Source organism: Chlorocebus sabaeus, chromosome 27 (genome assembly GCF_047675955.1).
Source record: "Chlorocebus sabaeus isolate Y175 chromosome 27, mChlSab1.0.hap1, whole genome shotgun sequence".
Taxonomy (NCBI): domain Eukaryota; kingdom Metazoa; phylum Chordata; class Mammalia; order Primates; family Cercopithecidae; genus Chlorocebus; species Chlorocebus sabaeus.
In genome coordinates, this window is record NC_132930.1 from 44,761,092 (window position 1) to 44,774,491 (window position 13,400).

The 13,400-nt window shown below is 48.0% G+C and overlaps 1 protein-coding gene across 5 annotated transcripts in view; it reads right to left on the bottom strand.

Annotated features, from left to right (window-relative positions):
• AFAP1 (actin filament associated protein 1) overlaps positions 1–13,400 on the bottom strand; it is a 187,692-nt gene that overhangs the window by 98,459 nt on the left and 75,833 nt on the right. For all 5 annotated transcript variants that reach the window (XM_008018005.3, XM_008018009.3, XM_073012530.1 and 2 more), the window contains exon 4: positions 2,331–2,439. In XM_008018005.3, coding sequence (XP_008016196.2) covers positions 2,331–2,439 — 109 coding nt within the window. The remainder of the gene's footprint in view (positions 1–2,330; positions 2,440–13,400) is intronic.

Genomic DNA, 13,400 nt, shown 5'->3' on the forward strand with positions numbered 1-13,400 from the left:
TCTGTGGGGAGTTGGGGATTTTCTGTCACCTGGGTGATGGTGAATTATGTTAGGCTCAAGCATGCGCTGCTCGTCTCTACTTGGAAATTCAATGTGGCTAAAAGAGGTATGCATGGGTACCAAGCTGACCAAAGATAAACTGTGGTGGTTTTCTACTGTATCAACCTAGCAAGGCTGGAATCACACTTCCCAAAATTCCCTTTCTTAGATGATTCTGGGCTAGGGTGGCCCTGAGAGAAATCTGGGAATGATGTGGAGGGCAGAGGGAAGCAGTGGCCCCAGATTCTGCAGGTTGGCACGGGGACAGGGACTGCTGCAGCTCACGTGGGCTGTTGCCAGTCACCCGTGCCATCAGGAGAGACGCAGGCTCCCGTCTGTCTGTCCCTCCTCTTCCCCAATCCTCATCCAGCTTTCTTCCCAGCTGCCAGCCTGACCAGACACAGCAGAAACTGCCTGTGCTTCTTCCAAGGAAGAAGTTCTCACAGCTGCACACGGCCTCTTTCCTTCAATACACTCCTCCCTCCGTGACATTTGAAACGGATTGGCTTCTCCGATGAGACCACAACCCACATAGGTTCGACAAAACCATCTCAAAGTTCATATCTAACCGAGGGCCGTACGATCCTGAACTGAGCTGACAAGTCAACCCCTGGCTGTTGCTCTGCAAGGGAGGGGCGGCTGTGTCCTGGGGCCATCAACTGAGCGTCCCACGGCAGACGTGTGATTGGAGAAGCCACTGTGCGCCATCACTGCTGTCTCCTCATTCCCCAGGCCTGAGTTCCCCGGTCCCCTCTTCTTCCGGACTCAGCGGCTGAGGAACAGCACCCCTGAAGGGGCCGTGATCCGCCAGCTACGTGCAGCTCCTCAGAATGAAAATGACCAACAGCCCCCAAAATCAAACAATCCCTGTTTCCAGCCTTGAAAGTACCCTGCAGGGGGAGGGCCAGAGACAAACGTTCCAAATGCTAGAAAATACCCTCAAGAAGAAAACATACTTGTCTTTACTCACTGCCATTACAAAGAAAGGAACCCAGTGAAGTTCTGAGTTGTATCAAGACATTTAATTTGTTTTCTCATTAAGCTACTGTCTTCTTAAAGAGTTGATAAATTATTCTCAAAACCGAAAAATCCATGACCGCCTTATCAGAACTATCCCTCTTCTCATGCAGAGCACAATAACTATGTATTGACGCTCGGCCCAGTCTATGCCTCGACTGCTCCAGAAGCTAAGGAGACAGGCGAGGAGGAGCAGCCGGCGCTCTCAGGCGCACGCAGTCCAGCTGGCCTGGCTTCTCCACAGCCCTTCTCCACACTCAGAGAAGCATGCCAACGGGGGAATCTCCTGTAACAACCTCCTTCCAGTCATCAAGACAGATCCTGCTTTGGTGGAATAGCTGCGCTCGTAGACTGCCGAGGAGAGAAAGATCTGAAATGCAAAGTTTCTATGTGGCGGGTAACAGTATAACAACGTTGGGGAAAAGGAGAGCATTTCCCTTGGGAGACAGATAAGGCTGGAGACCACGCACAGAAGCCTCCTGAGTACAATCAGTCTGTCACTTTCCACTTACCTACCTTTCGTTTTTAAAAGGCAAGCTGGATTCCGAAAGTTGACATACATTCAGGTATTCAACTTTCTTATGAGATGGTAGCTCCCTGCCTGACAGATACTGAAAGGAGACACGGAGCCACCAATTCAAAAATGAATTCCGGAGATTCAACATCAGCACGTCACGCTTCATCTGAACTTGAAGCTGGGTACTAACAAACAGGTACTTCTGAGTGCTACCAACAGGCCACTAACAGGGGCCAGGAGAACCAGGGCTTAGGCAAAAATCATCTAATAGAATCTGTACCCCAAAAAAAGAAAAAACCAAAAGTCTATGACCAAGATGCCTGTTTGTGTTGTACCCAATTATTTCCAGCCCGATAGCCAGCCTGGTGGAAACTGCTCTAATTGTGGCAGGATGGGTGCAGCCCAAGAAGGTCAAAGACTAAGGAAGTGGGGGCTGTAGCACACACCAAAAAATATACCACAAATTGCCATTTCTCTTCTGCAAAGATGATGCCTGTTGCCAGAGCAATAAGCGTTCACTACCTTTGAGTCACAAGGAAGACAGCAATTGGAACAGAGGCTTGTATGTGAGTGTCCTTCCTTAGTCTCTGTGTCCTTCTCAAAACCTTTCCTGTACTGACAATCTCTGGGTTCAAAAAGTACTTGGCCCATGGTGGTTTATAATGCCCTGTTCCCCTTCCTACCCAGAAAGGGGACAGGCTCTGCAACAGTCCTGCCAATCACAAAGGCAGCGTGCTGGGCAGGGCTGGCCACTCACTTGATGTGATGTATTCCGGAGCTTTTCCGGGGCTCAGCGGCACAGCTTCCTCATAATAACCTTCTGGGAGGGAGGACGTTGGCAATGGTGGAGGCCCACTGTCAGGAGGCTGAGGAAGAAAGGAAAAGCGACACAGAAATTAGCGTGACAGAAGGAACTTCTGGATTTCCAATTAATGAACGTGGCCAGTCTTTTCCTCTTTCCTTTGTAAAGTCTTCGGCAAAAGAGAACCTCGTCCTACGAAGAGGCTTGTAAGGCCGGTCCTGATGTGTCTCTCTTACTTTCCTGCGTGCATTCATGCCCCAGCCCCGGCCACATGCCGTCCGGTTCACACCAAATCTCCGGGTTCAGCGTGCGCAGCAGTCTCACTGGAGTGTCCACGACACGGAATTCCCCTTCCCCCACGTAGGACTGGGCCTGTTCAGATGCAGCTGCCCCAGAGGTCTGAGACAGTGTCTGCATTCCCCTTTATCCCCACACACTCCACACACACCAACCCTCGCAGGCCTCAGACGCAGACTCTGGGACTCCATGGCCCTGCCACAGGCGGTGGGCTCCTGGGACACAGATGCTCAGGTGCACCCAGCACTCATCACAGAGTGAGCTGGTGAGCCACACTGGCTGAGTGCATGAGTGAGGCCTGCCCACATTCTCACTATATCCCTACTGTGTGCTAGGAAAACTTCAAAAAAAAAAAAAAGTCACCTGGGAGCCACTCTCTAAAACAAAGTAGAAGTTATTCTCCAGAGACGGAATCTACTCCTTATTAAAACCCAATCATGTCACTTTTTTTTCTTTTTTTTTTCTTTTTTTTTTTGAGTTGGAGTCTCGCTCTGTCACCCAGGCTGGAGTGCAGTGGCACGATCTCGGCTCACTGCAAGCTCCACCTCCCGGGTTCACACCATTCTCCTGCCTCAGCCTCCCGAGTAGCTGGGACTACAGGCGCCCGCCACCACGCCCGACTAAGTTTTGTATTTTTAGTAGAGACGGGGTTTCACAGTGTTAGCCAGGATGGTCTTGAACTCCTGACCTCGTGATCTGTCTGCCTCAGTCTCCCAAAGTACCGGGATTACAGGCGTGAGCCACCGTGCCTGGCCCATCACAATTTTTTAACAAACTCAGAGACTGAAACACTCTCTGGTTGTGAAGCCACAGCCTTAGAATATGGACAAGCTGGGGGCTCACTCCATGCCTCGGGACAACCTACATCCCACCTGGCCTTTAGGACTCTGCTCGGGTCCCCTCTTTTCTTAAATGTTCCTGACGGCTCTGAACCACTCCGGCCTCTCCCTCCTAAGACCATCTACAGGACTTGTTGGTGTGTCTCTCACTGGTTCTTCTGCCAACAGAGGCGGCTGAATGGCAGGAAAGCCAGCATTCGCCCAGCATCTGCGATCTGCCCAGCACTGTGCTAGACACTTCTGCAATGGCCACAGGAACGTCAATCTATCCATGCAGGAATCCTTCAGGCAACGCATTCTATCACACTATATTTTACAGATACAGACGTTGCGGCTCAGAATCTAAATCTGCTCAGACACTAGTAACTGCCTGCTGGAGTTTTCAAACACCAGGTCTGTCTGTTAGAGACCTTTTTAATATTCATATTCTCTCTCTCCCCCTTTTTCGTATGAACAGCATGCAACAATTTCCCACTACCTAGATTCTGTAAACAAGCTGGGAAGAGGTATGTCACAAGGAATGGAACAGAGCAGAGGCCCCAAATTGAAATCTACTCAGTTACAGTTCCAAGTAGAACAAGGTTCTATTGAAAGTATGGGGCTGTTGTGTTTTTTTAACGTAAACTCTCCAGAAAGTGCAACTCCATCGCTTTCCATGTAACTCATCTCTGAAGCCAAGAAGTCCTTTGTGAATGACTAATCACCCACTGCAGACTCAACCCACTCCTTCCTCTCACCAGATGAAGAAGAGAACTCACTCCAGACCATCTGCACAACATTTCTTCAGGGACTTACAGACAGTTACCTCCCTCCCGCTCCCAGTCCTTGTTCCCGAGGCTAAAGAACTCCAATTCCTTTGCACTCCTATCAGAAGGCTGGCTTCCCAAACTGTCATCATAGTGTGGCGTTAGGCTGGACCATCTCCAGGTCCTTCATATCTTCCTACAGAGGCAACAGAACCTGACACATGGGGCCCAGCACCAGGCAAGGTCTGTACAGGAGTCCACGTCCAAGTTAAAATCTCTGCTGGCTGCTTTTGGAAAAGAGCTGCTTGATTCACTGAGTATCTTTTATTCCTGAGACGCCACGTATTCCAACTTCCTTTTAGCATGGGCAAACAATCAAACCACTCATGTCCTGGAAAAGCATGACAAATAGCTGAATCAAACAAACGTTTGTGAACTAGTACAGGTCAGACTCCTTTCCTCAGTGCCCCAAGGAACTTACTCTCTGAATCGATGGGGTTCTGAGTAGACACTTTCAAACCCTATTGGGGGTCATGTACTTGGCACAGCCTTTTGAGTAGATCCGATAACTCCACTTCTAGAAACGTATGTCAAAAGAGTCAATTGGTCACATGAGAAAAAAACCACATAAGGATGTTCAATAGAAGTTTGTTGGCCAACAGATACATGAAAAAATGCTCGTCATCACTGGCCATCAGAGAAATGCAAATCAAAACCACAATGAGATACCATCTCACACCAGTTAGAATGGCAATCATTAAAAAGTCAGGAAACAACAGGTGCTGGGGAGGATGTGGAGAAATAGGAACACTTTTACACTGTTGGTGGGATTGTAAACTGGTTCAACCATTGTAGAAAACAGTATGGTGATTCCTCAAGGATCTAGAACTAGAAATACCATATGACCCAGCCATCCCATTACTGGGTATATACCCAAAGGATTATAAATCATGCTGCTATAAAGACACACGCACACGTATGTTTATTGCAGCACTATTCACAATAGCAAAGACTTGGAATCAACCCAAATGTCCATCAGTGACTGGATTAAGAAAATGTGGCACGTATACACCATGGAATACTATGCAGCCATAAAAAAGGATGAGTTTGTGTCCTTTGTAGGGACATGGATGCAGCTGGAAACCATCATTCTCAGCAAACTATCACAAGAACAGAAAACCAAACACCGTATGTTCTCACTCATAGGTGGGAACTGAACAATGAGATCATTTGGACTCGGGAAGGGGAACATCACACACCGGGGCCTATTATGGGGAAGGGGAGGGGGAGAGGGATGGCATTGGGAGTTATACCCGATGTAAATGACGAGTTGATGGGTGCTGACGAGTTGATGGGTGCAGCACACCAACATGGCACAAGTATACATATGTAACAAACCTGCACATTGTGCACATGTACCCTAGAACTTAAAGTATTAAAAAAAAAAGAAACATCACATTAAAAAAAAGCCCTTAAAAAAAAAAAGTTTGTTTAGTAAAATCTAAAAACAATCTAAATGTTCAAGAGAAGAATGCTTAGATGTACTGCTACATCCAGATAGACATTTAAAAGGCCAGCGCATGTGTATGGCCATTGACTTTATTAACCTCTAAGAGATACTGCTGAATGAAAGAACACAGGTGTACTATGACCTCTCTACATAAGAGGTGAGCGTCTGTGCTTACATACGCACAAAGGCAGAAGGTCCTTCACCAAGAGTGCTCCTAGTGGTTGCTCTTTCTAGGAATTTCTATATGCAATCTGGAACGCTTGCCTTTTCTGCCTAGGATGACATTTTTAAAATCATTTTAAAAAATAAAACCACTTTCATTTTGAAATAATACCCCCTCAGAAAATAATACTGCTAAAGAGTCGCTCCACTCTCAAATACCACTTATCCTTGAAATCGACCACAGGGGTTTCAGACACATCAGGCTTGTTAAAGTCAAACAGGAGAAGGGGCGAAAAGATGAGCAAACTGTCACCGCCACTGCTTTCAGAGGATCAAGTCTTTCCAATACTTTCCAATATATAAGAACTCACTGAAAGCACAATTAACAGAATTCTAAAAAGTACACAGCAGGGAAGGCAGGTTTCCCACAGGGGCCACGGGGAAGCAGAAGCCAGGCAGGAAGTAAGAGAGTCTGGCGAAGGGAGGAAGACGCAGGCGCACAGCCACTCACATCCAAGGCCGGCTTGTTCCTGCACCTCTGCAACCTTGCCAAGACTCCACGTCCCCATTCCCTCACCTAAAACAAGGGTATCGTGTCAGAACAACCTCCAGGGCCCACCCCAGCTCTGAGAGTCCAATTCCAGCATTCTTATAAAGTTACAGGTCCACAGACAACAAAGCCAACTTTACCTCTTCCAAAATTCCATTGGCAGCCTACCCTGTGTCTTCTCAAAGGATAAAGGACATGTGAATCTCTGGGCAGAGCAAGTCCCTCAAATGTACAATTGAGTGGCAGCCCCACACACCACTGTGGAGTCACTCAACTCTCCTCCACTATCAGGAGAGACTCAGTTCGTGCACATGCCCCTAACACGGCTTGCATCTGGCCCCACTGTTTCCTGGGCTGCCACTCACAAAACACAAGCTACGGCAACAAGGATCCTTGGGCCGGGCGCGGTGGCTCACGCCTGTAATCCCAGCACTTTGGGAGACCTAGGTGGGCAGATCACGAGGTCAAGAGTTCGAGACCAGCCTGGCCAACATGATGAAATCCTGTCTCTACTAAAAATACAAAAATTAGCTGGGCGTGGTGGCAGGGCTCCTGTAATCCCAGCTACTCAGGAGGCTGAGGCAAGAGAATTGCTTGAACCTGGGAGGTGGAGGTTGCAGTGAGTCAACATTGCTGCGCTGCACTCCAGCCTGGGTAACAGAGCAAGACTCCGTCTCGAAAAAAAAGAAAACAAGGGTCCAAATTCTAACTACCATGGCATCTTTTGACACTTAAAAAGAAGTATGAGAAACTACCTTCCTTAGAGAAGGACTGATCTTCACCCCTGCTGTGCCCTAGAAATAAGACAGAACCGGCACTGTGCCAGTGACTAGGTAACTCTCAAATTCACTAAAATATTTCTCCCTCAAATTAATACTTAAGTAAAACCTCCCAAACCTGTTAGTTCAGAAAATCTTATCTACCTTCAGGTATTGTAAATTTCTGCTGTAAGGTCTCCATCTGGCATTAGAGAAAACTAGTACTTACACAACAGCACGGTAATATAACCTAGGCTTGTGGGCTTATAGTACTGGCCGTAACTTTAATTCCCATCTTTTAGAAAGGAAAGCCCATTGATATCTGTCTTTGCTACTTTAAGGAAAAGCAAATTCTTTAAACAAAAAAGAATTCACAGAGAATTATCTTTCCAATAATAATAATAATAGCCATGGTAGGAGGATTGCTTGAAGCCAGGAGTTCAAGACCAGCCTGGGCAACATGGCAAAAATCCCATCTTTACAAAAAAAAATACAAAAATTAGCCAGGCATGACGGTGCACACCTATAGTCCCAGCTGCTAGGGAGGCTGAGGTGGGAGGATTGCTCAAATCCGGGAGGTTGAGGCTGTAGTGAGCCATGATCATGCCATTGCACTCCAGCCTGGGTGACAGAGTGAGATGCTATCTCAAGTAAATAAATAATTGTTTGTAAAATGATATGTTATAAATATAGTAATAATTATTACTGTTATTACTACAGGTTGAGGATCTCTTTTCCAAAACGCTTGGGACCAGAAATGTTTCTGATTTTGATTTTTTTGGGGGGAAGGGGGGATTTTGGAATATTTGCATTATGTACTTACTGCTTAAGCATCCCAAATCCAAAAATCCAAAATCCAGAATGCTCCAAAATCTAAAACTTTTTTTTAGCACTGACATGATGCTCAAAGGATATGTTCATTGGACCATTTCAAATTTCCAGATTCAGGATGCTCAACCTGTACTGACCACTCGCCTACAAGGTGTCAGCCACTGTCCTGGGATGCTTGATACACATTTTCTCTCGTTCAGAAAATAACACTCAGATGTCAGCATGTCAACTGTGATTTCACAGAGGAGGACACCGAGACTCAAGAGATTAAAGACCCTGCCCGGGGCTGGACATGCTCATCCACAGAAGTCAGTCTGCTGACCTGGAAGCTGTGGCACAACAGCGCGGCGCTCCTGCAGCCTCAGCACCTACCCCGCGGGGGCCGAGCGGACAAGACGTAAGGAAGGAACCAACAACCCGAACAACCAAGACTGCACAGGTCCAGACCTTTTGCTCCCATATCACACAACACAAGCAGAGGCGTCATTTCTAAGGAAGACTCCCCTCCCCGCCCAAGGCAGACCCAGCACCTTCACGCTTTCCGCTGCCGCTTGCCTCACCTGCTGCGTGGCAGGCACTCCACCCTCTGTCTGCTGCTCCCCACCTTCTTCCCTACCCCTGCCCCGATCTGTTGCTTAGTCCTTTCCAGGAAAACACCAATAAATGACAAGAGCTGATCTTAGCTGAGAAATATATACACCTAGCATTTGAAATCCCTTTCTGACTTTAATTTTAAATATACAGTGACACCTCCAGATTCTGTTTTTCTGCTAAAAGGGATTACAATCTGTTAAGAGTAACAGCCAATCTGAAATAAGAAAATCAGGGCTCAAGTTCCAATTCTATCACATATTGACGAAACCCTTTTCTCACCGACGTGAGTATTTTAGCAGCACTCTACGGCATTCGTGCCATAATCTAAACTTCCTGTGTCGCTGCTCCTCTGCAGGAAGGAATCCATGCTGCTGAGGGAAACTGAGGATAATAAAATGTTATAGTTTATGCTGAAAAAATGGTTTCAATCCTAACACTAAGAATTCTGAGTACACACTCTTCTTGGCAAAATGCAAGTCTTTATCCAAATTACACGCCAATCCGTTGTGATCACTGTTAAGTCTGCATTCCACACAGCGCTTGAGTAAACACTGGGAAGATTGTCTCACATATTTTCTTCAAGTTTCTCTCCTTTTACTTATGCATGACAAAGAATGAAAGCCCTGTGGGGCCATGTCATCTCCGCTCCCTTTTCCACCAGCAGGCAGGCATCCAGATGGAAGGCGAGGCGGCCCACCAGGGGCGGAAACAGGATAGAGTGGAATCCAGCCATAAAGTGAATTGAAAACAAAGATGCCACTGGGATTATACAGGAGCCAAAACTCCGAGGTTCCTGAAAGACGGGTGGAAAAGGCAAACAAGATGGCTCACATCCACCAAAGGGTCACATCTTACGCCACGGGAAAACGAATGATTTTCTTGTTTTAAATCATGGGCTTTAGCCCCAACTCTGCAACTGGTAAAAAAGCCAACTTTGTCACATAATCTCAAAGAGCCTCATAATATCATCTGTCAAACAGAGATAACAAGGTTGCTGTGAAAGTACCTGAGAAAGGGCGAAATGCATAGATGGGAAGATGGTAACGCCTGGTATCAAAACTTCACTGTTTCGAGTGTGGTGGCTCACATCTGTAGTACCCGCTACTCAGGAGGGTGAGGTCGGAGGATCACTTAAGCCCAGAAGTTCAAGACTAGCCTGGGAAACATGGCAAAACCCCGTCTCCACAAAAAAAATACAAAAATTAGCCAGGTGTGATAGTGTACCTCTGTAGTCCCAGCTACTAGGGAGGCTGAGGTAAGAGGATCGCTTGAGCCTGGGAGTCAAGGCTGCAGTGAGCTGTGATCATGCCACTGCACTCCAGTCTGAGCAACAGAATGAGACCCTGTCTCAAAAAAACAAACAAAAAACTTCACCGTGTCCTAGAGACGGTGGATGCCAGGGGCAGGAGGTAGGGGGTGAAGGGAGAATGGGAAGTTAGTGTGTAAGGAGGACAGAGTTTCCATTTGAGATAAAATAGGGAGCTGGATGGTGGTGATGGCTCCACAATATTATGAATGTACTTCATGATACTTAACTGTCATTTTAAGTGTATTGAACTGTACACTTAAAATGGTTAAAATGGTAAATGTTATGTTATGGGTATTTTACCACAATAAAAGGAAACTTCGCTATAATCTGCTGGCATAAAAAGGTATCACGTTTACATAAGCTCTGGTCCTAAAATACCAATGAATTAAGTTGCTCCCTGCTACCCCTTGAAACATGATATAACCTCAGGCTGTTTACCAAATGAAAATATGTCCAGAAAATGCCTTGATCTAGAATTGTATGTACTGCATCATAGCCCCAAAAGGAGCCTAGCTTGCTCTTTTTTCTCCTGAGCCGTGAAGATCTGAGATACCCCTATGTTTAGGTGCAATATGCTATGCTGAAGAAGGGTGGGGGAGCAGCAGAAATGGTGCTTATCCGGTTAGACCCCTTTAGCAAGCCGGCTGCTTGCAAGCTGGGCAGTGGGTGAAGGCAGCTGACATCTGCACAGATGGGATCTGTTTCCCAGGACCTGGGGCTCACCTTTTCAAATGCTCTTTTAGCACTTGCTGCAAATGAAATGCAATCAGTCTGATAGCTGCACAGCTCTCCCTTGAAACAAGGACGAGAATCTTTTGAAAAGCACAGGCCAGGAGCGATGGCTCACGCCTGTAATCCTAACACTTTGGGAGGCCGGGGCGTGTGGACTGCCTGAGCCCAGGAGTTTGAAACCAGCCTGGGCAACATGGTGAAAACCCTGTCTCTACTAAAAATACAAAACATTAGCTGGGCAGGGTGGTGCGTGCCTGTAGTCCCAGCTACTTGAGAGGCTGAGGCAGGAGAAGGGTCTGAATCTGGGAGGCGGAGCTTGCAGTAAGCTGAGATCGCACTACTGCACTCCAGCTCACACCTGTAATTCCAACATTTAAATCATTCATTTAAACTTAACATATTTAAAGCACATGTAATGTATATCTTTTTAAAATTTTCTTACCTTAACCAACATTTGTGAATGATCAGTTATGATTATAACAGAAGGGCCTCATAAATACCTTAACCCAGGCTAGTTTGCCACAACCATTTTCCTGCCAAAGGCAGGAGCAGATCACAAGCCAGGGGACAGCAAGAGATAAGGAGAGAAGATGAGAGAGGGAGAAAGAGGATGAATGAATGAATAAGTAATAAACTATATTGGAAGAAGACAACACAGAAACGAATCGATCATTTGATGGTTGAAAATGGTAGAAAATGCTGAGCAGTCATGAGAACTCTTCATCTGAAACTGGCATCCCTCCGCTCCACCCAGCTGGCATGTCAGGGACATGCAGTTTGGTCCGCAGCAGGTGGGAGGGTACTGCAGCAGCACTAGAGAAGAGTCCACGACAGTCACAGGACCACTGCTACTCTTCCAGCTGCTTCTTTTGTTTTGGTTTTGTGGTCTTGTTTTGTGTTGTTTTGTTTTTTGAGATGGAGTCTCGGTCTTGTTATGCAGGCTGGAGTGCAGTGGCTTGATCTCGACTCAATGCAACCTCCGCCTTCTGGGTTCAAGCGATTCTCCTGCCTCAGCCTCCCAAGTAGATGGGACTACAAGCACCCAACACCACGTCCAGCTAATTTTTTGGTTTTAGTAGAGACGGGGTTTCACCATGGTGGCCAGGCTGGTCTCAAACTCCTGACCTTAGGTGATCCGCCCACCTTGGCCTCCCAAAGTGCTGGGATTACAGGTGTGAGCCACCACGCCCAGCAGGTTTTTGTTTGAGACGGAGTCTCGCCCGGTCTCCCAGGCTGGAGTGCAGTGGTGCCATCTTGGCTTATGGCAACCTCCACCTCCTGGGTTCAAGTGATCCTCCCACCTCAGCCTCCCAAGTAGCTGGGACCACACACAGCTGCACACCACCACACCTGGCAAATTTTTGTATTTCTTGTAGAGGTGGAGTTTTGCTGTGTTGCCCAGGCTAGTCTTGAACTCCTGAGCTCAGGCGATCCACCCGCCTCGGCCTCCCAAAGTGCTGGGATGACAGGCGTGAGCCAGCGCACCCAGCCCCGGCTGCTTCTAACTGTTCTCAGTTCCCGCTCCATCTCAGAACATCTTTCCCAATATGACATGTGATCATGAAATATAAGACCCATCACAGGGGAGCCAGAGATTCCAGACAATCTCACAAAGAAAAAATGAAAATAAACCAGAAGATGAAGCCAGAAAATGGAAGAACTACTGATTTCCCATCTAGCTCTTCATCTTTTAAATTAACAACTACATATTTCTGGACTTTAATATCACATTATATCTAAAAACAGCAAATGTGGCCAGGTGGGGTGGGTCACACCTGTAATCCTAGCATTTTGGGAGACCAAGGCAGGAGGATCACTGAAGGCCTGGAGTTCAAGACAGTAACACAGTGAGACCCTTTTTCAATTAAAAAAAAAAAAAAATTAAACATTTGGCTGGGCATGGTGGCTCACACCTGCAATCCCAGCTACTTGGGAGGCTGAGGAGAGAGGATTGCTTGAGTCCAAGATGTTGAGGCTGCAGTGAGCTATGGATGCGCCACTGCACTCCAGCCTGGGTGACAGGGCAAGATCCTGTGGAGGAAAGAGGAAAGAGGGGAGGGGAGGAGGGGAGTTGGGGGGGGCGGGGAGGGGAGGAGAGGGGAGGAGAGGAGAGGGGAGGGGGGAAGGGAAGGGGAGGGGAGGGGGGAAGGGAAGGGGAGGGGAGGGGGGAAGGGAAGGGGAGGGGAGGCGGGGAGGGGGAAGGGAAGGGGAGGGGAGGCGGGGAGGGGGAAGGGAAGGGGAGGGGAGGCGGGGAGGGGGAAGGGAAGGGGAGGGGAGGCGGGGAGGGGGAAGGGAAGGGGAGGGGAGGCGGGGAGGGGGAAGGGAAGGGGAGGGGAGGCGGGGAGGGGGAAGGGAAGGGGAGGGGAGGCGGGGAGGGGGAAGGGAAGGGGAGGGGAGGCGGGGAGGGGGAAGGGAAGGGGAGGGGAGGCGGGGAGGGGGGTAGCAAAGGGGAGAGGAGGGAAGAGAAAAGGGCAGCATCAAAGGCCCCATCCACACCTGGTGAACCAGAATCTGCACTTTAAGATGGCTGCTGGTTAGCTGAAGGCTAAAGTTTGAAAAGCGCTGCTCTAAGGAGTGGTTAGAGTCCAGGACTTAAATATATCCTAAGCGGCCGGGCGCGGTGGCTCACGCCTGTAATCCCAGCACTTTGGGAGGCCGAGGCAGGTGGATCACGAGGTCAGGAGATCGGGACCCTCC